The sequence below is a fragment of the Orcinus orca genome, chromosome 10, assembly GCF_937001465.1.
Source record: "Orcinus orca chromosome 10, mOrcOrc1.1, whole genome shotgun sequence".
Taxonomy (NCBI): Eukaryota; Metazoa; Chordata; class Mammalia; order Artiodactyla; family Delphinidae; genus Orcinus; species Orcinus orca.
In genome coordinates this window covers 68,828,225-68,852,263 of record NC_064568.1, presented here as the reverse complement: position 1 = coordinate 68,852,263, position 24,039 = coordinate 68,828,225, and the positions used below count along the sequence as shown (strand labels likewise).

Here is a 24,039-nt window from a genome sequence, read left to right as displayed (position 1 = left end):
GGAGCTGGCTCCTACTGGCTTGCGAAAGTCAACTGTACCCATTTCTTCCCAAGTCTGTGCTCAGTGACATCTCACTAGCAGCATGAAATCAGCCATGGTGAGAATATTTACATTACGTGAATCAGCAAGTGCTACGAATCAGGGCTTTTCTTTTCCTAGAAAGCCAGTTATTAAACACTTAGCAGCACACCACTGCACATAAGGATACAGACTCTGCCACAGGCTGATAGGGAAGCAGTGGAGAAGGGAATAGTTTTGTTTTTCTAGTTATGTAAGAATTCACATGAATGTGTGCAATAGACATTTTGACCCTTTAAAACCCTTAGATACCCACTAAAAGGAAACAAGAATCTTAGTCCTGAAATATTTCTTCCTTAATTAAGGAATAACGGTCTTACAAGAAAATGCCCAGATTTTAAGAGTACAGTTTGGTGAGCTTTTACTAGTATACCTACTCACATAACTACCACCCTAGTCAAGATGAAGAATGCTTTTATTCCTCCCAGAAAGTTCCTCATGCCTCTTTCCAGTCATTCTTCCATAGGTAACCACTGTTCTGATTTTTATCCCCACAGATTAATTTTGCCTGTTTTACAACTTCATATAAATGGAATCATACAACATGTGCTCTTTTTTGCCTGGACTATTTCACTTAGAATAATGTTTTTGAGACTCACCCATGTCATTGCCCATATCAATAGCTCATGTCTTTTCAGTGCTAAATATTCTTCCACTGAATGAAAAGTCTTGATATCGTCTTAATCCCCAAACTCACCCAGACTTGGGGCAATGGCCCATTAATGTTTGATTTTCACTGCAGGAGAAGAAAACTTCTTCCCACCTCTCAGGATAAACAGACATTGGGCACAAGAGATTTAAATGGACTCACCTTTCTCCACCAAGAGGAGGACGATAGAGCAGAACACCAACCAGGCATTTCATCCTTTCTGACGCTGGGGTGAGTACTGTGCTCACCGTGACACACCATGTCTCCCCAGAGTGTAGAGGCCCCATTTCCCCGTCTTCACTCTTGTAGGCTTCATCCCAAGGCCTTGGGACCTATTGGTCCCTTAGCTGTCTTCCATGTTTCTCCCAGAAGGCTTAGTGATCTCGCATGCCAATACATCTGGTGACCTGCACGATATGCCAGAATTCCTGAGATGATGACAGTTATAATGTACCTTCTTTTAGCCTAATTAGGACAAGAGGTGATTCCTGAGTTAAGGTGAGTATGGGACCCCAGGAATTCAGTACAGACGGAAGGCCAGTGCTCCCCACCCCTACCCCAGGCAAGCAGGTGAACAGAGGCAGCAGCCAGAACGTTCTTGCTCAGAACTAGTCAACAGGGAGCCTGCATCCAGACAAACCCATCTTCTTTATACCAGGATAAATTCTGACACCTGCGCTTCCCCAGGTGAGGCCTGAACTCTCATGCTGGCCTTGGCATCACCTCAAGTTCCTTCCTGACCTGGTTTGTGTGATGTCAACTTAGTTGCAACAATGGGTACTTACTATTTTGTATTCTCTCTTTTCATTGTAACAGTAGTTCCCCACAGGATCCCGGGGACTGGTGATCTATATACCTGGCAATTCTCAACAGTATTCTTTATTTCTTTTTTCCTGGCTGCACCGCGAGGCTTGCAGGATCTTAGTTCCCCAAGCAGGGACTGAACCTGGGCCACGACAGTGAAAGCACCAAGTCCTAACCACTGGACCGCCAGGGAATTCCCAAGAGTAATATTTCTTGTTAATTCTCTACTGTTTGTTTGATCCTACTTTGGGGCATATGGGTCTTCCTAAAGTTCCCATTCTTTTTTTTCTTTCTTTATTTTTTTGGCTGCGTTGGGTCTTTGTTGCTGTGCGCGGGGTTTATCTAGTTGTGGCGAGTGGGGGCTACTCTTTGTTGCAGTGCACGGGCTTCTCATTGCGGTGGCTTCTCTTGTTGCAGAGCATGGACTCTAGGCACACGGGCTTCAGTAACTGCGGTACATGGGCTCAGTAGTTGTGGCTCGTGGGCTCTAGAGCACAGGCTCAGTAGCTGTGGCGCGTGGGCTTAGTTGCTCCATGGCATTTGGGATCTTCCCGGACCGGGGCTCAAACCCATGTCCCCTGAATTGGCAGGCGGATTCTTAACTGCTGCGCCACCAGGGAAGCCCCCTAAAGTTTTCATTCTTTTTTTTTTTAATTTATTTTTGGCTGCATTGGATCTTCATTGCTGCGTGCAGGCTTTCTCTAGTTGTGGTGACCGGGGGCTACTCTTCGTTGTGGTGTGTGGTCTTCTCCTTGCAGTGGCTTCTCCTGTTACGGAGCACGGGCTCTAGGTGCGTGGGCTTCAGTAGTTGCAGCAAGTGGGCTCAGTAGTTGCGGCTCGCAGGCTCTAGAGCGCAGGCTTAGTAGTTGTGGCGCACGGGCACAGTTGCTCCGCAGCATGTGGGTTCTTCCCGGACCAGGGATCAAACACGTGTCCCCTGCATTGGCAGGCAGATTCTTAACCACTGTGCCACCAGGGAAGTCCAAGTTTTCATTCTTTAAGTGGTGCTACCATAAATAACTTTGTACAACTGTTAAAAGTATATTTGCTCATTCATTTTCTAGCAAATATTTAGTGGGCTTCTACCACGTGCCAGGCACTGTGCCAACCATGAATAGGATAGTCCCTGGACTCCAAGAACTTACAGTCTAATGAGGAGACTGACAGGAAAGCAGGCAGCCACAGTGCTGCACGGTAAGCCCTGTGAGGAGGCAGTCACAGGGAGGCACTAACCAGCCCAGAGCTAACTGCTTCATAGCTCTGAGTACATACTGCCAGGTTGCTCAGTAGAGGGAATACTGAGCAAGATTTTCTTTCAATCATTTCAGTGAGTATACTTTTCATTTCTAGATGAGCTATTTGATTCCTTTCCAAATATACCTCTTCTTTTTTCACAATGTCCTTTTCTATTTTTTTCAGCACTTTCTATTCTTTATCTTTGCCTTCATTTGAAAACTACCGTTTTCCCCTTAAAGTTTCTTTCAGATTGCTTATTACATCAAGTTCCCACGAGTATTAATCCTCCTGTTTTGCGCACTTACTCTTGTAATGGAATGTGTTTTTGAGTGGTTTGTAATATTTTTATCGTGAGGATTTTTTTTTTCTTCCGCTTTTTGTCCCTATGAGCCCTGAGTTGTGGAAACATAGCTACAGGGCAGTTTTGCATTTGCTTCCACTTCATTCCCTAGAGATCTAACAGCTTTAATTGACCTATTTTTAGTTTAATTTCTTGGGCTAAACTGTTCAATTACTTAAAAACAATTCACTGAACATTTACTATATGTATATCACCATAGTTGGTGCAAAGATACAAAACAATGCAACACAATGTAGCTGCTTTACAGGGAACCATTTTGAAAGGACCAAATACACACAAAAAGTAAGATAACTACGGAAGGCAGAGTAAAAAGCCTAATGGTGGACACACTATGGGGTTCAGAAGGAAAAATAGAGAGCCGCAGAAACATGGGGAGGAAAAGCCCAGAGGAGGAGAAGGTTTGTGTGAGGAAGTTTCAGAAGGAAGGTAACCCCACTCTTCCGGGTGGAGTTAGTAAGGCGCTGTAACGTTAGATGAGGCTGTGGATGAAGCTGACTTTAAGGTCCCTGTTAAGGAAGCTAAATCAGAATCCAGGCAAAAGGAAGTCAATTAAAGTGCTCCTGGGGGTGGGAGGTAGGTTTGATGAAAGCTGTGTTTGAAGAGGCAAACACTGTAACATGAAAGGGCTAGGAGGCTTTCCAGTGACTCAGACCAGAACAAACCTGGGTTAGAGAGGCCAGCGTGAGGGAGAGAGCAAGTGAGGAAGGCGGACTGACAGGATTGAGATGTGGAAAGTGTACAGAGTATTTGTTGTCAGGAGTAGCCAGCCAGGAGGTGGCTTTTCAGGGGGCGAGGCAGGAAGGGAGGCAGGAAGGGCAGACTTCAAACCCGGATTAAGGGGTCAGAAGGCAGATGTCTGTTCTAAAGAACTTTCTCACAACGAACACAGGATAAATACAGACAAAGGGATCAGGTCACCCATTGCTGTGTCCCTGCCGACTCTTGGGATACTTGCTTTCTTTCCGTTGAAACAGAAACTTTTATTGAGCACCTCCACAACTAGCAGGCTTTAGGTGTTCTTGCAGGGGATGGGCACAGTGACAAACATGAACAGGGCACGTGCTGGAATAAACACCTTGCTCACAGGGCTGCTGAGAGGAACATACTTTAGTTATCTTGCTGCAAAGCACTTCAAAAGGTGGCACAAATAAGTGCGATTTAAGAGCCAGTTATTACTCGTTTTTATTACCTAACGACTAGACTATCGGCGCCTAGCAGAACGCTTGCGTGTGCTCACACTGAAGGACTAAATAAAACCTTCAGACCCAGTGAAGTAAATAGGGCAAAACACATTTTCTAACCATGAGCTCTAAGGCAGGTTAGCGAATGGTCAACTGCAAAGGAGGAGGACCACAACCTTCGAGGTGCAAATGGATTTGGTGTGGTGGGGAGGGCAAAGGGGTGAGACAAGGCTGGCGAGCGCGAAGGGACTCGGCCTGCAGTGGGAAGCCTCGCAGGCAGCGGGGCCGCAAAAAGGCGGGCCCAGAACTGCGGAGAAAACTCCCGAAGCCTGGGTGGGGGATTGGAAGCGCCTCAGACCATATTGGGGGCATCTGGCTTCCAGAACCTACGAGCCCCGCCCCTGCCGCTCTCCGGGGATCCCGGGGGAGCGCCCGGGCCTGCGGCCGCCTTCACAACCTCCGAACCCACGGCCCGGTCGCCCGCGACCACTGACCCCCGGCTCACACCCCAGCGCTGAGCCAGGACCCGACCCCGCCCGGGGACCGCATCCATCGCTTACCGACCGCCTCGCCTACACTCCTGCACTCCCCCGCGGCCGCGAGTGGTGCGGCCCGGCCCCGCCCCCTGACGCCGCGAGGGGCAGGCGCCCGTCCCGTCACGTGACGGGGGAGTGACCTCGCCGCCCCTTGCCATGGGGGCTTCCGACCCGGAAGTGGCGCCCTGGGCTCGCGGCGGTGCCGCGGGGATGGCGGGAGCCGGAGCAGGAGCTGGAGCTCGCGGCGGAGCGGCGGCGGGGGTCGAGGCCCGGGCTCGCGATCCGCCGCCTGCACACCGCGCACATCCACGCCACCCTCGGCCTGCGGCGCAACCCTCGGCGCGCAGGATGGACGGCGCATCCGGGGGCCTGGGCTCCGGGGACAACGCCCCGACCACCGAGGCTCTTTTCGTGGCGCTGGGCGCCGGAGTGACGGCGCTCAGTCACCCGTTGCTCTACGTGAAGCTGCTCATCCAGGTGTGGGACCAGGGGCGCCATAGGGAGGTGGGGGCTGATAAGAAGGTGACAGGCCAGGATCTGGAGGAAGATGGGGGTGGGGGAGTCGATGGCGACGGATTTGAGGAGAGGGGCGGGGACGGCGGGTTGGTGCGCAGAAGGAGCGGGAGAGGAAGAAAACGGTGAGGGATTTGGGGATGCAGGAGGCATGGGTTTGGGGATGCAGGAGAAGGGGGCAAAGGGGTCAGCGACAGATTTGGGAGAGGGTGGAAGGAACAAGGGATTTGGGGGTGCAGGGGAGGGGGCGATGGAACGGAGAGGTAGCTTTGGGAGACGAAAGAATGGAGGCGATAGACTTGGACTAGGAGGGAAGTGGCAGCATTTTGGGGTGAAAGAAAAAACAACAGAATTGGGGGAGGGGTGGGAAGTTTGGGCGATTGGGTGGGTAGGAAGATTGGGGGCCAAGGCAGAATATTCAGAAGATGAGCACATATTTAGGGTGAAGGGGAGCAAGAGCTCTGGATTTGATAGAGCTGGATTTAAAGCGGTTTGGGGTGGGGGAACAAAGGACTGGGAGTCATGGCCAAAATTTTAGGAAAGAAAAAGGGGCATCAGACTCCGGGGAGGAGGGGACCGGGGCACTGGATTTAACGGTGACGGAATTTGGTGGGAGAGGCGGAGGCGAGTCGGTTTACAGGAGATGGGGGCTCTGGATTTGATGGCGACGACAGATTTGATGGGAGGAGGGGACAGGATGACGTGCTTTGTGGGAGGGGAACAGATAGGGCGACGCAGTGGGGGAGGGGTAGTGGTGATTTCTTTGGAATGGGGAGCCAGGAGGCTTGTAGGGGGAAAGGGATGACGCATTTGGAGGAGAACATTGAATTCACGGTTGGGGGTGGGAGCTGTATGGGGGGATGGGCTGAGGGTGGGCGTAGTGGAATTGGGCAGAAGGACCAGTTGGAACACAGGGTAGCAGGATGTGTAGGGGCTGGCAGAAAATGAGGCCATGGTAGGAAGTCTCTGGAATCGAGGCATGCAGGGGCACTTGGCATATTTGGTGGGACCAGCAGTGCCTTACAGATGAATTGGGCTGCTTGAGAAAGGGAGAGATGGAACTGGAAGGGGGTGCCCGAGCTGAGGTGGAGGGAGTGCATTTGGCAGAATTAGGTGGGCATGACTGAGATGAGCACAATGTAGATGTGGATGGTTTGGGCTTGGACTAATATCTGAAGATTTAGCCTAGAATTTTCAGTTAAGTTGCGGGGGGGGGGGTGTTTGAGATGGAGACCTAACCAAAACGAGATTTGATTTGAGTTGAGGCAAATGGGTATCAGATTTACTGTCCTGATAATGGACTGAGAATGGGAGATACAGTTGGAATGAGAGGGACTTGAGAATAGGAGTAATTGAAATCTGAGGAATGGGGGCAGTGGATTTTGGAGTGTGACAAGGAACGTGACAAAGAACGAGATTCCTTCAGGGACATTACGGTGCCTGACTAGAATCTAATCGTGACTGAGATTTGGAAATGGCTGATGGGGGAAGGTCGAGACTGGCGTTTGGTTGTGATTTGGGAGTGAGGGCTCCTTTACTTATAAAAATTCAGGTTGTATTTGCAGCAATAGAGATGCCAGCTTTGGGAGAGAAATTGAGGCTTTGGAACTGGTGGTACTTGAGATGAGAAGCAAGGATGATGGAGTGAGATTGGGTGAGGGCTGGGACTTCAGGGTGGCTGATAGGAGTGTCTGTGGAATGGAGGATGTTGGAGTACAAGGAATGGGGGGGTGCTCCATGTGAAGGAACCTGGAAGTGGCTCCATCATTTGGACCTTGGTAGGTTTGGTTTACAGGAGAAGAAAATTGAAATAAGGGTCACTTGGAAAGGCAGTTGAGGAATGAGAGAGAATGGAGAATGAAGGAGGATAGGGAATTGGGGAATGAGGAAGTCCAGAGGGTGAGAAGAACTGTATGGGGGGTGGATACTGATGGGTGAGCCCAGTTGGGGTGACAGGTGGTCTACCCGATGTGAACGCAGCTGGTGCTGAGTGTAACATATTTGAGGGTGAAGTCTTTTTTTCTTAATTAATTAATTTTTTTTTTGGCTGTGTTGGGTCTTCATCGCTGCACGCGGGCTTTCTCTAGTTGTGGTGAGCGGGGGCTATTCTTCGTTGCGGTGCACGGGCTTCTCACTGCGGTGGCTTCTCTTGCTGCGGAGCGCGGGCTCAGTAGTTGTGGCGCATGGGCTTGGTTGCTCCACAGCATGTGGGATCTTCCTGGACCAGGGATTGAACCCGTGTCCCCTGCATTGGCAGGCGGATTCTTAACCACTGTGCCACCAGGGAGGTCCTTGAGGGTGAAATGTTAATGTGTATAGCTTGGGAATCAGAGATAACATCTTGCAAAAAGGAAGATCTCAGTTTGGGGGTACATGGCAGGATTGGATTGGCAGATCTGGGGGCTGTCCCGATTAGGTGAGTAAGAATGCAGTGCCTGAGATCAGGACTCATGGGTGTTAGAGATTTGAGGGACTGGCTCTGCCGGTATATGGTATAGAACCACAGCTTTGGCTGTGGTTAGGACTGGGTTAACAGATTTGGGGATGAAATTGGGTGAGTAGACTTGGGAACAAATAATTAGAACTTGAGAGTGAAGGGAATAGGAGTGAGATAGGGTCAGTGTGCCTTTGATAACACAGGTGGAAGTTAAGAAAATAGACTCAACAGATTTGGGAGCCATGGGGATACAGGATGAAGGGAACAAGCAGGTTTACGGGTGAAATTGGAATCGATGGGCCTCCCCAGTTGTTGTGACTGGAATGGATAAGGCAGCAAAAGAACATTGGCTCAGACTTGGAGTTGAGGGTGTAAATGGAATGCTGCCTGTGTGAGAGAACAAAATCAAAGCAAAACTAACCTCAGAACCTTCGAGCTTTTAACCCAGAAGGGGAAAGGTCTGGAAGGGGAGGGCTAACTGCTTGGTTCACCTGGCCATCCCTTTCCTTCAACTTCCCTGGGCTAGATGTTTTTCTTTTAAGAAGTTCTCCATCGTGGAGGGAGTTTCTTAATTTATGATCAGTAATCTGTCATGTAGCTCAGAATCCCATCCATAAGGGACAGCCTGAACTTCAAAACACTTGACTAAGGTGAGGAAGAAAGGAAATTGAGCCCAGAAAACGCTGGAAGCATACCTAGTTCTATTTAAGGCAGAGCTTCCCAACCCTGCTGTTTCTACCCTCTTCCACATCCAAGAGGAGCTCCTCTGGTCCATGGATTTGTCTGGCCTGCTCTGAGGGACAGGGCTACGGCCCTGGTCCCCTGCCAGGGAAGGGCCTTCTCACACCCCACTAAGGCGCTGGTCTCCTAGACACCTTGCCCCTTGCCTGGCAGCAGAGAATCTTCTCATTAATCGGCAGCATAACAAATGGCCTCACCCCTCAGGAGAAACCTCTCCTCCTCACAGAGGCTTGGGTGGCTTGGTCCTTCACCCACCCATGAGTTTAACACATACCTTAATTATAACCAGCATCTATACAGCAAGAACTATGATAACCCTGCAGAAATGAGGGGGTCATTCTGTCACAGGGATATGGGGTGATCAAGATTAGATCACAGTTGAGGAATTGTTTGAGGAGCAGCTGGGATTCGAGGTGGCTGGGAGTGAGAGGGACAGATTTGTCAACATCTGCAGTGGGTACAGTAAGAAATTTGAGTGTGGGGTGAATGAGCTATCTGAAGTTTGGGGCTGAGATTTGGGTGTGATGTGTTTTGGTGTTGCCACATTTGAGATTGAGACTGGACTGATGTTTTAACCTGGCGATGAGAATTAACTGAGAGTTTTTTCTGACATGAGCATGGGGTTTGAAGTACATAAACATGGGGGAGGGGTTCTGCACTGGAAATATCTGGAATTGGAAGGTAAGAATGTTGAGGGATGGGGTGACTTGGATTATGGTAAGGGTGGTATCTGGGACTGGACATTTCTGTGCATTGGGAGATTACACGATGTTGATAGTAATAGACACTGATGAAATTTTGGGTATGTTTTGATGGGGAAAACATCAACAGAAATAGCATTAGACTCTGTGGGAGAAGAGTTAGAGGCCTGGGAAAGGTGAGAAGTAGTGAGACTGAATCAACAGTAGAATCTGACTTTCCCTTTGTATTTGTTGATTCTGAAGGTAGGTCATGAGCCGATGCCCCCCACCATTGGGACCAATGTGCTGGGGAGGAAGGTCCTCTACCTGCCGAGCTTCTTCACCTACGGTGAGTGTGCTTCCCAGGCAGGAAAGCCCACACCGAGAGAGACAAAAAAGAGAGAGACAAAAAAGAAACGTCAAACAGGGAACAGGCCCAGGTGGCCCTGGGGAGCACACCGGGCAGCATGGGGCACCCAGAGTCAGAGCTGGCATGGAAGAGGGGTCAGAGGCAGCAGGGTGTCAGGATGGGAGCAGCTGACCAACACAGCTTTGGTCCAGCTCCTCTGTGTGAGCTGCCAGCTGTCAGCCCAGGCAGCAGGATAGGGAGACAGGTCCAGGCTGTGCCTGGAAGCAGGGGTAGGGGGCGGATTTCCGTTTTGTTTTTTTTTTTTTTTGCCTTCTGAGCAGTCTGGCTGCCCTTTTAGCAGTTCTTTTGCTTTTCTGCTCCTCCAGCAGGAGGCCCATTGGGGCCTCCTGGGTTCTTTTCCTTTGTCCTGTTCCCCTGCATTCCTCAGGCAGTGGTGCCTACTCACTCAGGCATCTCCATCCCCTGGGTGTAGAACAGTACATGGTGGGTCTTGGCTTCATCCCTGGTGTGCCCTCTTGAGCTGCTCGAGCTCAGGAAGGCTGCTAACTGCTCTGGCCCCATACTCCTTATCAGCTTCTTCATGCCCAGGCCCTCCATACAAGCACCCGCCCCCTCCGCCCCCTGCAGCCTTGCCTGCCAGAGGGTCTCTCCATCAGGAAGCCCACCACGGTGGAGCTTCCCTGATGCCAGCAAAGCCCACCAGCTGCCTGTGCTGCTCATTCCCTGACCCCCAGCTGGCCAAGGCCGTTTCAGATCCACCATCCCTGTCCCTCTCCCAGTCCCCACCCTTCCCAGACTTCTTTATTTTTTTTATTTTTTATTTTTTTGGTCACACCACATGGCTTGCAGGATCTCAGTTCCCCGACCAGGGATTGAACCCGAGTCATGTCAGTGAAAGCCTGGAATCCTAACCACTAGCCACCAGGGAACTCCCCAGACTTCTTTAAATGTGCCTTTGCTCTCTGTGTTCACAGCCAGGCTGACCCTCTCATGCTCCCTCCACCTCTGCTCATCTTATCTGTTTAGTCAGTCTAGCATCTTCTCTGAAAATCTTTCTTTCTGCCAAATAACTTGGGGCCTCACCTCCTGTCACCTTTTTTTCACTTCACACCCTGCTGGCAGAATCTGATGTCATGTTTCCCTTCTAGTTTTGCCACCTCATTGTTGAGTACAGTATAGAGCCAGGTGGAACATGTCATTTTGCGGGGAAATCTGTTCGTATTTGTTTCACTTAAAAGTTGTCAGCGTGGGGAAGGAGGACGTCACAGAATCAGGGAGGCACCCCCCACTGTAGTGCAACGAAGCCGGTATGCAGAGCGACGCTGGATTTGCGGGAGGCCAGGATGGCAGGCTGCTGACCCCTACGTGTGATTCCTCCATACACCACTATGCAGGCTCTAGCCGTAGAGAGGTTGGGACCCAGATCATCTCTGTTCATGTCACACAGTCATTCCCGAAAGGACTCAGGGCAGAGGGGTCTTGACAATCACCTTACTGCCTCTTGCAAAGATGAGCAGAGTTCTGAGGTGCTCCCCCCGCCCCCCACCATTTATATAAATGTTGTTTCAGCGCAGATGGTGTAAGCAGACTCCTGGTGTTGGGGAGGGGCTCAGCTGTCTGGCTGTCTAGCGACTGTCTGGACGGGGTCTACTACTCCCCCTCAGCTATGAACAGCGCCACAGCTGCCATGACATTCTTTGGTGTTCTCCCAGAAGGAACTTCCTGGAGAGTTTTCAGGGACCACAGAGAAACCATGGAATGATGGAGCCCCTTGCCAGCCAGGGGGCCCTTTGGGCCCACAAAGGCCTCTGTAGACGTTTCTGCATACCTTTGTCTGTTCTCACTTGTTCGTAATTCAGCTCTGAGATGGGGAGAAATAGGGGTCCTTACTCCCTTTTTTTCTGGCTAGGAAATTGGATGGAAAGAGGTTAAGTGTCCTGCTGGAGACCACACTCAGGCTTTATCCCGCCAGCTCTCCCTTCTGCTGACTGGCGCTCCCCTCCCCCAAAATAAACCTTCTTTCTGCCTGTTCACTCCGTGAAGCAGGGCGTCCTGGCCACGTCGCCCAGTGTCCTCTCTCCTCCTACTCCTGTCTTTCCAGCACCACCCCAATCTCAGGAAGCCAAACAAGCAGGTACCAGGTGCTCTCGGGACCAGGGGAAGCCCATACAGCTGCCACATGGAATTGCTGTTGGCAGACATGTGGCAGAGGAGAGAACGGCACCCTCCCTTGCTGGTTCCCGCCACTGTGCGGTGCTGGAGAGCTAAAGTCTTGGCTCGAGGGGAGCACATTGTCTGAGGGAATGTTCTGCCAGCTTCCAGGTATGCAGGTTTATAAAAATACGTTTCCTTTTTGAACATCATTTAAAAGTTGATATTGAATAAAACAGCAAAACATTAAGAAAGTATCCTTTTAAAGACCCAAACAAAAAAACACTGACTCAAACAGGGTCAGGGTCCAGCTTCCCTGACCACTTAAGTTTTTTTCTGTAGAATAGTTCATTGGTGTCTCTGTTTTAGTTACTTCTCCACTGGCTTTCCCCCCTGTAATTAATAAATGCCAGTAAGTGCCAGGTGGGATCCTGGATGCAGCACAGTGACAAGGTGGGGATGGCCCTCTCCGTGGCATGCTCAAAGGACACTCTAGAGCCTTTCCCCTGGCAGCCCTTCCTTTTCCTTTTTCCCCTGCCTTAGGTTGCAAACTTCATCATCGCTTGTGGTTGCCTTTTTCCATTTTTTCTTTTCCCAGAGAAAAACATTTTTTATAAGCAACAGAATTGGTTCCTAGGTTGCATAACTTAAGTTGCTGAGTTGAGAAACTGTAGCTAAGTTTGCCAAGTAGATTTTCCAAACTACAAAAAGAAAAACGTATGAACTTCTTTGTCAGAAAAATATGTTTTGAAGGTTTTACAAAAAGAAATGGGCTAGAAAAGGTGTTTGGGGGTGGGGCCCGATTGCTTCCGGGGTCCTGGACGGTGCTTCCCTTCCGTGACTGAAGTCAGCAGGTACTGAAGAAGGACAAGCTGCGTCTGGTCTGGGTGTGAATGTGACCCAGGAGTGGGTGCGTCTGGGCTGAACGTGACGCTGCCACCTCTGCTTTCTTGTAGCCAAGTACATTGTGCAAGTGGATGGGAAGATAGGGCTATTCCGAGGCCTGAGCCCCCGGCTGATGTCCAACGCCCTCTCCACCGTGACCCGGGGCAGCATGAAGAAGGTGAGCCCGGGGTGAAGCCAGGACCGGTTGCCCGAGGTTCCCCTGAGCCCCCTGCCACCCCTGGAGGCAGCCATGTGCACCGGTCCTGCTTCTCGGTTCCCAGACTGGTCAGGGCTCCACCCCAGCACCAAAGCCAGACTCCAAGCCCTGGTGGTCCAACGCCGAGTCTCCTCAATTGGAAAGGCCCCTGCCTCACCATCTGCCTGCTTTCTTACAAATGTGACACTAGGCAGGGACTTTCTCCCCCCTAGCTCCAGCCCCAGGGGGTTACCCAAGGTGGGCCCAGCTAATGGACATGGCCAAGAAAATAGTAGGAGCTGTTTCCTGCCCTCTCCATCCCTTCAAAGTTACATCGAAGAGGCACACCTGTATTTTGCTTTTGATCCACCTTTGTTCTTTGCATCTCAGGTTTTCCCTCCAGATGAGATTGAGCAGGTTGCCAACAAAGATGACATGAAGACTTCTCTGAAGAAAGTGGTGAAGGAGGTGGGTACCTGGAATTGGAGAGGAGAGCCTGATTATCTCTCACTGCCCAGTTGGGCAGGTCACTGAACAGTCACAGTTGGGGCCTGCTGTGTGCACAGTGGAGTGGGATGTGGAAGGAGCCCCAGCAGGGCCACTGCAGGGAATCACAGAAAGCCTCTCAGCCGCCACGGGACCTGGCCTGGGACCTGGCAGCAGTCCTGGGCAGAGGGAATTTTGTGTGGGTGACAAGGGGGGCCATCTGAGGTAGACCGACCCCACATGGGTGCTGCAGATCCCAGTTTTTCCCATGTAAGTGCTTATAGCTCCCAGTGAGCACCACTTCCAGAGACAGGCCAGACCAAGTCCCCGCCCTCTGCTCTCTTGCAGACCTCCTATGAGATGATGATGCAGTGCGTGTCCCGCATGCTGGCCCACCCCCTGCATGGTGAGCCGCCCCATTGGAGACTGCATCTCAGCCGTGGGGTGACCCCTCATGGGCTGTAGACGGGCAGCGGTAGAATTACTGGGAAGTAGTATCACTGGAATTGGCCGGGAGTTCAGTCCAAAGGGAGCTGGGGCTCTTCCCAGCCAGAAGAAATGGGATACCGTGGTCATGGGGTGTGATGGGGAATCCCAGGGGCCCTCCTCCCCTCCCGCGCTCTGACACGGGCCGTGTTGTGCAGTGGCCACTGTGCCGGGCACCCCACCCATAGCTGGGGAGTCTTGGGCTTTGGCCACCATGTTACCTGTTTGTGTTTTCTCTTTCCTCAGTCATCTCAATGCGCTGCATGGTCCAGTTTGTGGGACGGGAGGCCAAGTACAGGTGGGTAATTCTTAGGGTTGGCAGGAGTGGCCCTGTCACTATTCAGAGTCTGCCAGGACAGGCCATACTGTGGTCAGCTGCTGCCCCTTTTCTGCCCTATTTCTTGTGTGCCAGCTTCAGAGGAATGGGGTAGTGGCTTCCATAGTCTGGGTCCAGGGGTATTTTCTCCCTCTCTTGTCTGGGGCAGCCCTGGATGAGCCTAGATGCCCTGCAGAGGGGTGAGTGGGACAGGAGTCCAGTTGGATTAGGAGTCCTGGTGGGGTTCCCTCCTAGACCCCCTAGGTTATGCCCTAGCCCTTTTTCCAGCTGTCACAGAAGCCAGCTTAGAGTTTGTTTCATCCTCTCCTAAGCGGCCGTCTACCCCATGGCCTTGGGGCTTGGCCCTTCCATTGTTTGCCAAATATTTACCCAGCACCTGCCATGCCTGACACTGAGCTGGATCTGTAGGGGCATAGGTGTGTTGACACAGTCCTTCCCTGTGGCACTTGTGCCCTCCCTGCCCCTCTGAGGCTCAGTGCAGGACAGGAGGTGGGTCCTGGAGGCTCGTGGCAGGAGTACATGCATCTGTTATCCTTCCTCGCTCAGATTCTTATTTCCTGGGTTCATTTGTTTTCTGCTGCTGTCCTTGGGGCCACTGCCCCAGGAAGCTTGGCTGCCATGGTGCCTCATTTTGAGTTCACTAATGGGAAATTGGCCCATTCCCCCAGTGGGCTTAGAACCCAGTGGGCTGAGCCACTGTCCTGAGAGGAAGGGTAGCGGGGCCTGGCAGGGCTCTGGCTCCCACCGTCTTTCTCCTAGGCTACCCTGGCCCTCTGGGCTTCGCAGAGCCTCTATGCAGAACAGGTCACTTGGCATTGTCACAGGTCACAGAGGTTGCACTTGAGCCTCCTTTGCATTTCACACCTAAGACATCCCAGCCTGTCCTGTGATCTCTAACAGGCTGCAGTGGGCAGGGTGCGCATCCCCGAGTTCCCTGCTGGGGAGGGCCAGATGCCTTTTCCCAAGCTGCGTCTGTGCAGTCTGATCACGGGGCCTCCTGCTGCAGGGCCCTGTATTCCTTCTCTGCCCTCTGGGAAGGTGCTTCTCTCCACTCACCACCTCTCCTCCTCTCTCTGTGGGACATGCAGGCTTCTTTGCCAGAAGGTTGTTCAGCCAGAAGTAAGCACTAGAGCCAGGCAGGAGAAGGTCCTGTCGCCTCTGCAGCAGCCCAGGCTAGAAGGTTCATTCCTACATTCCAGATCCATAGAAAAAAGCAGTAGAGAACTGGGGTTCTGCCCCTGTGGGTGGTTGGGTTTCCCCAGTCTCCATAAACTGCGTAGACGCCCTCTCACTCCCCAACAGAGCTGTAATCATCTACACTTGGGTTCTGCCTGGTGACAGAGAATGCCCCCTCCCCATCCCGGCCAGGACTGGATGGCTCTGAGCAAGGGTGGCAGGCTCTGCTCCACACCAGGGCATGGGCTTCTCCAAGGTGCCCGGGTGACGTTGTATCCCTGTGTTCTCCACAGCGGCGTGTTGAGCTCCATTGGGAAGATTTTCAAAGAAGAGGGGCTGCTGGGATTCTTCGTGTACGTGAGTTTATACACCCCGTAACTGGCCACGGAGCATGGCTCTACTAACAGGCGCATTCTCAGCCCTCAGGCCACAGCTGTTGGCCTCAGACTAACCACGGGGCTCTGTCCCTGCCTGAGCAGCTGCTCATTGGCCCGTAGAGCTCCATGGCCTATGCGCGCTATGGATCATCGGGAACAAAGCTGCCCAGCTCTGTCCACATTGCGGCTTACACAGAAATGGTACTGTTTGTCCAGCACGCTGGGGGTGGGGGTGGCCAAAACCGCACCCCCGACCCCACTGTCCCCGTCCATGTGCTCCAGGGCTGGGGGTGGGCACGAGGCTGGTCTTCAGGTCTTCCCTCATCCTTGGTTTCACTGCTGAAAAGTCACTGAAAATCTGTGACACGGGCTGAAGGTCAAGCCCTGGCAGCTCACAGGCTGACTCCAGCTGATGGATCCTGTTTGACATAGCACTTCTGAGAAATTAGTTCTTCATATTCAACATTTAGGTTGTTTCACAAAACAATCCCTATTTCTGGTTTCTCTTAAAAAGTCAAGACCTGGCTGTGCTGGGCCTGTGTTTCTGCAGAGCAGATGTCTTCAGGGCACACAGTCTCCTGAGGGCCCCGGACCCCCTGCCCTCCTTGGTGTCTCACACCCATCTTACTCCACCTGTAAAGAAAGCTCACACCGAAAAGACTGTAAACTACAAACAGAACCGAAAGTCCAGGCCTGACAAATATTTTTTGTTTTGCTTTTTTAAGGTCTAGGCAGAGACACATGCTGTTAAATACACAGTACACTAGACATGGGGCTCTGTTAACTCATCTTGCGGTTTCATCATCGGCCAGGTGTTCTGTGTGTAGGCGTGTGTGTATATGTGCTTCTCACTAGGAGGTGATTTTGCTCCAGGGGACATCTGTAATGTCTGGAGACATCTTTTGATGGTCACAGCTGGGATCTAGTGGGTGGAGACCAGGGATGCTGCTAAACATCCTGCAGTGCAGAGGTCAGCCCCCATGACAAAGAATCATCCAGACCTGAAGGGCAATAGTGTCAAGGTCGATAAACCTTGATTTATATACGCACATATTCATATGTATATTCATGTCTATGTATATGTACACATATGTATGGGTGTGCATATATATGTGTGTGAATAAATATTTGCTTGTGTGACTGGTGCTTCAGACCCTAAAACACTACATATCACCACCTCTGGTGTTTTTCACACATTGTATACATTCTTTTCTGGTGTGTGAGTAGGATTCCCACACAACAGATACCTTACCCATTGGGTTCTTTTTTTTTCTTCACGTGTTTGTAGAACAGGTGATGTACATACTCAGAAAGCACTGAGTGTACCTGTGAAAAGTCAGTCTGAGCACAGGTGGAAGCAACAGGATTGGAAATTGCATTCATGAAGGTTCACTTTATTTATATCTCTCATATCATAGATGTGTTACAGGTATTTTGAACTTTCAAATATTTTGAAATAAGATTTTTGAAAGTTCAAATATCATAATTCTGTGTCCTCTCTCCAAGAGATAGCTGTTTTCCTGGAGATCTTTTCATGTCCTTCTATATCTAAACAAGCAAATAAACACATTCAAAAAAAAAACCCACAAGGGCTTCCCTGGTGGTGCAGTGGTTAAGAATCCGCCTGCCAATGCAGGGGACATGGGTTCGAGCCCTGCTCCGGGAAGATCCCACATGCCGCGGAGCAACTACGCCTGTGCACCACAACTACTGAAGCCCGCGCGCCTAGAGCCCGTGCTCCACAACAAGACAAGCCACCACAATGAGAAGCCCATGCACTGCAACGAAGAGTAGCCCCCCGCTCGCCGCAACTAGAGAAAAGCTCGCACAAAGCAACAAAGACCCAATGCAGCCAAAAATAAATAAATAAAAAGAAAAAAAAAACCCAAACCCACAAGTATCACACAGGACCCACTGGTCTCAATCTGGCTTTTTGCCCTCAGCACTGTGTTTTAGGGAAACTTCACATTAGTGTGTAGAGATGCGCATTCTAAAGGCCATCACTTTAAAAGTCAGCCCTCCTTGTAAAAGCTTGTATGGAATGTTTTTAGTGGAACATTCCAGGGGTGAATACAGGTGCACTGAGCAGAGTGTTTTGTGAGAGTGGATTGGGTAAAAAGGCCAGGAGAAGACGGCTAACGTGTAGGTACTCTTTCATCATCTGCATTGGAAAATCCCGGATTTTGCACCATTCACATCTTAAGGCCCAGCTTCTGTGGTTTGAACACCGCTTGTGAGACCATTAACTTGTGCTGTCAGATGTAGCATATAACGCACATACCGCCCCCCACTCCCTGTGGAGAAAGGAACACTGCTTTCCTGCTGTGGATAGCTGCTGGCCCATGTGGCCCCTGCGGGCTTCCTTCCCGAGGTGGTGCTGGTGGATATGCTGAAGTTTTGAGCTTGGAACATCCTTGTCTGCTTCCTGGGTGTGGAGCCCCCAGGAAATGTTCTCTTCCCTCCCCTGCTCATCTTTGCTCACCTTGTTTTTTAGCGGCTTAATCCCTCACCTCCTGGGAGATGTGGTTTTCTTGTGGGGCTGTAACCTGCTGGCCCACTTCATCAATGCCTACCTGGTGGATGACAGCGTGAGTGACACCCCAGGGGGGCTGGGGAACGACCAGAATCCAGGTTCCCAGGTTGGTTGGAACAAGGACTTGTCCATCTTTCCATGTACTGCTGATGCCCAGGGTCTGGGCAGACTTGAGGACTCTGGGATTCTGAGTACTGGGCCCCTAGGGCTGGAGAGGGCCTCTGGGGAGGGGTCTGAGGAGAAGACTCTGGTTGTCCCTGGGTCAGCTTTGCCTCCGAGGAGAACGGCCTCGAGAGAGGAGATCGCTAACAAGACATAGAGGGGTTTTTGGAATGCCCGTCCCTGGGCAGCTTTAGGTCAAACAGACCCTAGCTTATCCATGGCTAGTTTGAGGCAGTGACCCAAACCAAACTAGGGATCCCTGGTAAATCAGGATGTAGACCAGCTAATAATAACCCTTGAACTTCCGCTCAGTGTTTTAGGCTTTTTCAAGCCCTTTAGTGAACATTATGACATTTGATCCTGACAGCACCTCAGTTGTGAAAGGAACAGAGCAGGTATAACATCCTGTTTTACAGACAGATGAGACCCAGAGATTGAAGGGCTCTCCTGGGGCCCTTGCCTGCGAATTGACAGGGCTGGGACTAGGTCTTTCCCTGGGCCAGGCTGAGGGTGCTTCAGTCAGCTAGGAAGTGTCCCATGCAGGTGCACCCCACTCTTGTTAGCAGTGGTCTACACAGCCTGGTATGCACAGACCTCGGCAGATTGGGTCAGGCACGGGGAGGTCTTGGTCCTTCTAAAAGGCACTTGTTGAGGAAAGGTTTCTGGGGATCTCATAGGTCAGCTGGTTCGGCCTGACCCAAGATAAGAGTTGGGGAGCAGTGATAGGCAGGGGTTCCTGGGAGCCAGACATTCTAACAGCGGGAATCACCCACCATCGGAGGCTGGGTGAGGGATTGGGGACCTGTCTGCCAGAATCACTTCGTTGGGGTGGGTGGGGTTCATAGTCTTCGTGTGTCTGTGTCTGGGCCCCAGAATGGCAGTTCCGGGGTGGGGGCGGTCTGGGAAAGAGTCTGTGGTGAGGGGTGCCTCTGAGAGCTCGCAGCTGGGGCAGAGGGAAACTGGCCATTTGAATTGGGTAGGTGAGTCTTACTGGCCTTTTAATGTGAGCAGATAACAGTTGCTCCATAGAGAGCAGCTCCCACCTGCAGTTACAGTAGCACAATGCCCCTTTCTCAAGGGCGTTATGGGTGGGTCAGCTACTGCCTTCACATACAGAACAAGCCTGGGACAGCTGGGGTGCCTTGAGGGGGAGGGGTGTCCCACAGCTGATTGGTTCCTCCAGTCCAGGTGGGCAGGTGTTTGACCAGGGGCTACTGCACTTACCTCACTGAGAACAGCAGTCGACACTTCACTGAGAGTATTTTTCACGTGCTTTTCTGTGTGTGGCTTAAAGGCTAAGATGAGGCTGCCACTCACGCAGAGGGCTGAGCAAATCTCCGCCCAGGGTTGCAGGGCATCCATCGGGTGGGATGGCCATGTCACAGGAAGCTGAGGGATAGGTAGTCACCCTTTGTAGTTCGGTGCTGTTTCATGGGCAAAGTTGAATTCAGGAGTTGGGGCCTGAAGGGGGCGAGAGTTTGGTGAGAGGTAGGGTGGCAGTAAGCCCAGGGTTGCCCTTCACCTTATGCTACAGGACCCAGGATTCTGTGTGCAGTTCAGATGGGTGCCTGACTTTCCATTCAGTAAGCACTTACTGTGCGCTGAGCCCTGGGCAGGCACTGATCAAGGCAAACAAAAGCCCAGCCCTCGCAGCTTACAGCTCGGAGGAGGTTACGTAGGCCACAGCCCATGATCCCACCTACCTCGTCTCTTCCACTCACCATCCCTGGCTGGGTCACAGAAGGCCCTCCAGTCCAGATATCCCACTTCTGCCTCCCAGATCTTCTCTTGGCTCTGACTGCCAGGCCACTGAAGCTGCTGGCAGGCCCTGAAAGGGAGCGCAGCATGTGCCGCGGGCATGTGAGGAGCTGAGTGCAGAGGGGGTGTGAGGCCAGTGCGGAGGGCGAGGTGAAGGGGCTGCAGACCAGGCAGCGTAGGCGGGGCGGGGGCCTGCATGTTTGAAGTCTGCATCCCGAGGTACCTGGGGCAAACCAGTCTCCCTTTTTGTCTTTGCAGTTCAGCCAGGCCCTGGCCATCCGGAGCTACACTAAATTTGTGATGGGGGTAAGTCTGGCCAGCTGCTCTTCCCACTGAGCTGGGGGCCTGGGCGGGGCTTCAGAGGCCAGCTCTGGAGATGGCTGGAGGCAGGCCTCAGTCTAGGGTGTGCCTGCTCCTGGAGCCCGGGTCGGGGGCTGGTGGTAGGTGGGCTCACTGACCCTCAGGTCTCCCTGCAGATCGCAGTGAGCATGCTGACCTACCCCTTCCTGCTGGTCGGTGATCTCATGGCCGTGAATAACTGCGGGTAGGTGTGTGCCCCTCTGCAGGCACCCTGCCAAGGCTGCTGGGGGGACCTGGCTGAGCCCGTCCAGTGCCCTGCCCCCTCCCACCTGCTCTATGTGTGGGCTTGGCCCACCAGGCCCCTGGCTTCCTCTGGGATTCATCACACCCCTTTGGGAGGAACCTGTGGTTTGGTATGGGGGTGGTGGCAGCCCCAAGCCATTTCTTCACGAGGGCTCCTTTTCCTTAGCTGATCTGTCTCCCGCTGTTCTCTGGATCTAACATGCTCTCCTTCCCCGCAGGCTGCAGGCCGGGCTACCCCCTTATTCCCCAGTGTTCAAATCCTGGATCCACTGCTGGAAGTACCTGAGTGTGCAGGTAAGCCTGCTCTCCAGGGAGGCTTTTCTCACTTTTCCACATCAGTCAGATGGAAAGGTTTTGTGGACTCTTCATTACATGGAAAGTTAAGGGGTTGTCATGGAATCCGATGTTGTAAGGAGGATAAAGAGGATGTAGACTTTTGGTTTGAGGCATTTAAATTAAATTTTCACTTTATTTTATTGGATTGGCCAAAAAGTTCATTCTGTTTTTTTCTGTAACCTGTAGAAGGGGTTTGAGGTTGTCAGATCTGAATTTACTTAAGAATTACACATCAGACAAGGTCTTCTTTTCTTCAACTCTCCAAGACTCTTAGAACAAGTATGAGGGAGCCCACAGGGTAGGTGGTGAAGCCCAAGAACTTCTTATACCTCAAGTAACCTGGGATGAAAACACACCTGGCATGTTGGAGGCCGGCCCCTCCCTCTACCCGCGCAGGATGCCCCAGGTGCCCAGGAGAGCCTGAGGGTGGAGCTGGGCCATGTGGTGAGCTTGGCAAGCTTTGTGGGGAGTCTCTTATTTTTATGAGCTTAACTGTCTGCAGGGTCTTTCTCAGTCCTTTGTGGTTGTGTGAGAAGGGTTGTGTGTAAAGTGACAGGACTAGGGGCAGCCTGGCTGGGCATGAGAAGTGCCCGGGCTTGGTGTAGATCAGCCAGGCGGCAAGCCGGCGGGGGGGGGTGTTGGGGCGGGGCAGGGCGAAGGCTCGGGTCATTGGGTGGTTTTCTGAATTAGACAAGCCGAGACTCCAGTTCACAGAGCAACAGCTAGTGCCTAGGCAGCACCTTCTGAGAGGTGAGGCTGCGTCCAGTGGATTGGTCACTGTTAGACTTGGGGAAGGTGGGGTGGGGCTGGGGAATTGGGGCAGAATCCCCTTACTTTGCAGATTTCCTGAGTCTGCCAGTCTTGAAGTCTTTGTGTTCTATGCCCAAGCACCCTCCTGCTGGCTGGAGCTCTGGGTTAAGGATCCAGGTGGCTGGCCCAGGACAGATCCCTGACTTTTCCTGACCTTGGTTGACTTCAGAGTAAAATGGGGCAGTGGCCTGGGCAGGAGGAGCTAGCACACTGACTGGCCTCAAGGTTGAGAAAAGGACGGATAGGAGGAAAGCAGGGAGGCCAGAGACAGACGCAGGCCTTCCAGCGAATCCAGTTGGTCCTACATGCATCACATCCTCTAATATTGGAGGAGCCCCAGTCCACTTGGGCTCTGAAGCCAGAGGGCAGTGAGTCTCCTCTGGGGGTTTCCTACTCAGTAGCCCGGTGAATACTGGACACCCGGGACTTCCCTGGTGGCGCAGTGGTTGAGAATCCGCCTGCCAATGCAGGGGACACGGGTTTGAGCCCTGGTCCAGGAAGATCCCACATGCCGCGGAGCAACTAAGCCCGTGCGCCACAACTACTGAGCCCGTGCGCCACAACTACTGAAGCCCGTGCGCCTAGAGCCTGTGCTCCGCAACAAGAGGAGCCACCGCAGTGACAAGCCCGCACACCGCAACGAAGAGTAGCCCCCACTCGCTGCAACCAGAGAAAAGGCCGTGCACAGCAACGAAGACACAACACAGCCAAAAATAAATAAATTAAAAAATATATATATTGGGCACCCTGTGGCATGAAGTAAACTGCTCCCTTGTGCTTCAGCACAGAGCAGATTCTGACCTTGCCCTCAGGAATGCAAACCTAGGCCCTCTATCTCCGACTCTGGGGTCTCTGAGCTACTGGACCCTTCTTTGTCTTTCGCTGGCCTGGCTCTGGGGTGGGATGAGAAGCATGGCCTCCCTTTCACTGACCCTACTGCTCCTTCCAATCCAGGGCCAGCTCTTTCGAGGCTCCAGCCTGCTTTTCCGCCGGGTGTCATCAGGATCGTGCTTTGCCCTGGAGTAACCTGAATCACCTAAAAAAAAAACACGCTCTCTCAGCCTGGCCACCGTGGGTGAGGCCTGATCATCTCGGGGCACCTGTAAGACAGCCAACCCAGCAGCACCTAGATGTGCTCCAGCACAGCTGGGCTTCGGTTTCCATATATGCCATGTGTCTGTCCAGAAGTAGGGGTTGGGTGGGGGTGAGGCTGCGTCCAGTGGATTGGTCACTGTTAGACCTGGGGGAGGTGGGGTGGGGCTGGGAAATTGGGGCAGAATCCCCCTACTTTGCAGATTTCCTGAGTCTGTCTTGTGCAGGGGGCCAAAGAATGGCTTGTGGAGGCCCACGTTGGATGAGCAAAGGCTCATGAAGTCAGGTCCCAACCCCCATTCACACCCCTGGAGTCAGCCCCAGCTCTCATCCTGCAGCTCAGCTGGGAGTGTCGCTCTCTTGCTTTGTAAATAAGGTGTGATCCCCTTTCACGAGGCTGCTGTCATGTCCAGGCCTTTGCTAGGAGACTGTCTTCGTTTTTCTCAACACTACTTTTCTGATGAGGCAGCACCTTCTGAAAGGGAAATCATGTGACTGCTCAGAACGTGTCCTTCTCGTCAAATGTTCATTGGTTTAATGGTGATGCCTTACGTGCAGGATATGGTTACCTGTGCACTTGTGAACACCCAGATGTTAGGCAGATCAGTGTCTTTTCCTATCCAGTTTAAAGTTGCTAATAAGATTTGACCCTTTCTCCCTCAAATAAATTCATTGGTGGTGGTTTGGAGCTTTGTGGGGAGTCTCTTATTTTTATGAGCTTAACTGTCTGCAGGGTCTTTCTCAGTCCTTTGTGGTTGTGTGAGAAGGGTTGTGTGTAAAGTGACAGGACTAGGGGCAGCCTGGCCTGGGCATGAGAAGTGCCCGGGCTTGGTGTAGATCAGCCGGAAGGCAGGCCGGGGGGGTGTTGGGGGGGGCAGGGCGAAGGCTCAGGTCATTGGGTGGTTTTCTGAATTAGACAAGCCGAGACTCCAGTTCACAGAGCAACAGCTAGTGCCTAGACCTCTTCCCAGGGAGACAGGAGCTCTAAAGGTCCTCCCAGCTTCAGAAAATGTTCCACCCAAACCCCCAGCTGTCCTCTCAGACTGTTTGCAGATGACATTGTGG

The 24,039-nt window shown here is 52.1% G+C and overlaps 2 protein-coding genes across 6 annotated transcripts in view; one reads left to right on the top strand and one right to left on the bottom strand.

The window, feature by feature from the left end:
* Nucleotides 1–4,979, bottom strand: part of LOC101282806 (FYVE, RhoGEF and PH domain-containing protein 2) — a 53,815-nt gene extending 48,836 nt beyond the window's left edge. For both annotated transcript variants that reach the window (XM_033424107.2, XM_033424108.2), the window contains exons 1-2: nt 4,870–4,979; nt 890–1,134 (exon numbers count right to left, since the gene is read on the bottom strand). The gene's annotated coding sequence lies outside the window, so the exon portion shown is untranslated. The remainder of the gene's footprint in view (nt 1–889; nt 1,135–4,869) is intronic.
* Nucleotides 4,618–23,662, top strand: MTCH1 (mitochondrial carrier 1). 4 transcript variants are annotated; one of them, XM_049715785.1, is made up of 12 exons: nt 4,618–5,322; nt 9,481–9,565; nt 12,694–12,800; nt 13,209–13,286; nt 13,653–13,710; nt 14,037–14,088; nt 15,597–15,656; nt 18,175–18,268; nt 20,392–20,439; nt 20,610–20,677; nt 20,955–21,030; nt 22,837–23,662. In XM_049715785.1, exons 1-12 carry the CDS (start codon nt 5,002–5,004, stop codon nt 22,906–22,908), a joined length of 1,119 nt encoding a protein of 372 aa, XP_049571742.1. In that variant the 5' UTR covers nt 4,618–5,001; the 3' UTR covers nt 22,909–23,662. The 4 variants fall into 4 exon arrangements, with proteins under 4 accessions (XP_049571742.1, XP_049571741.1, XP_033280000.1 ...); XM_049715784.1 differs by having other exon boundaries at nt 4,958–5,322; nt 18,175–18,319; XM_033424109.2 differs by lacking the exon at nt 22,837–23,662 and adding an exon at nt 21,339–21,712 and having other exon boundaries at nt 4,973–5,322; nt 18,175–18,319.
* Nucleotides 23,663–24,039: the final 377 nt, after the last annotated feature.

Bases quoted from the DNA above. Each gene is read 5' to 3' on its own strand.
- MTCH1 (XM_049715784.1), top strand. From the start codon at position 5,002: ATGGGGGCTTCCGACCCGGAAGTGGCGCCCTGGGCTCGCGGCGGTGCC. The intron at 12,801-13,208 runs GTGAGCCCGGGG...TTTGCATCTCAG, and splicing joins CCCGGGGCAGCATGAAGAAG to GTTTTCCCTCCAGATGAGAT. The intron at 14,089-15,596 runs GTGGGTAATTCT...TGTTCTCCACAG, and splicing joins GGACGGGAGGCCAAGTACAG to CGGCGTGTTGAGCTCCATTG.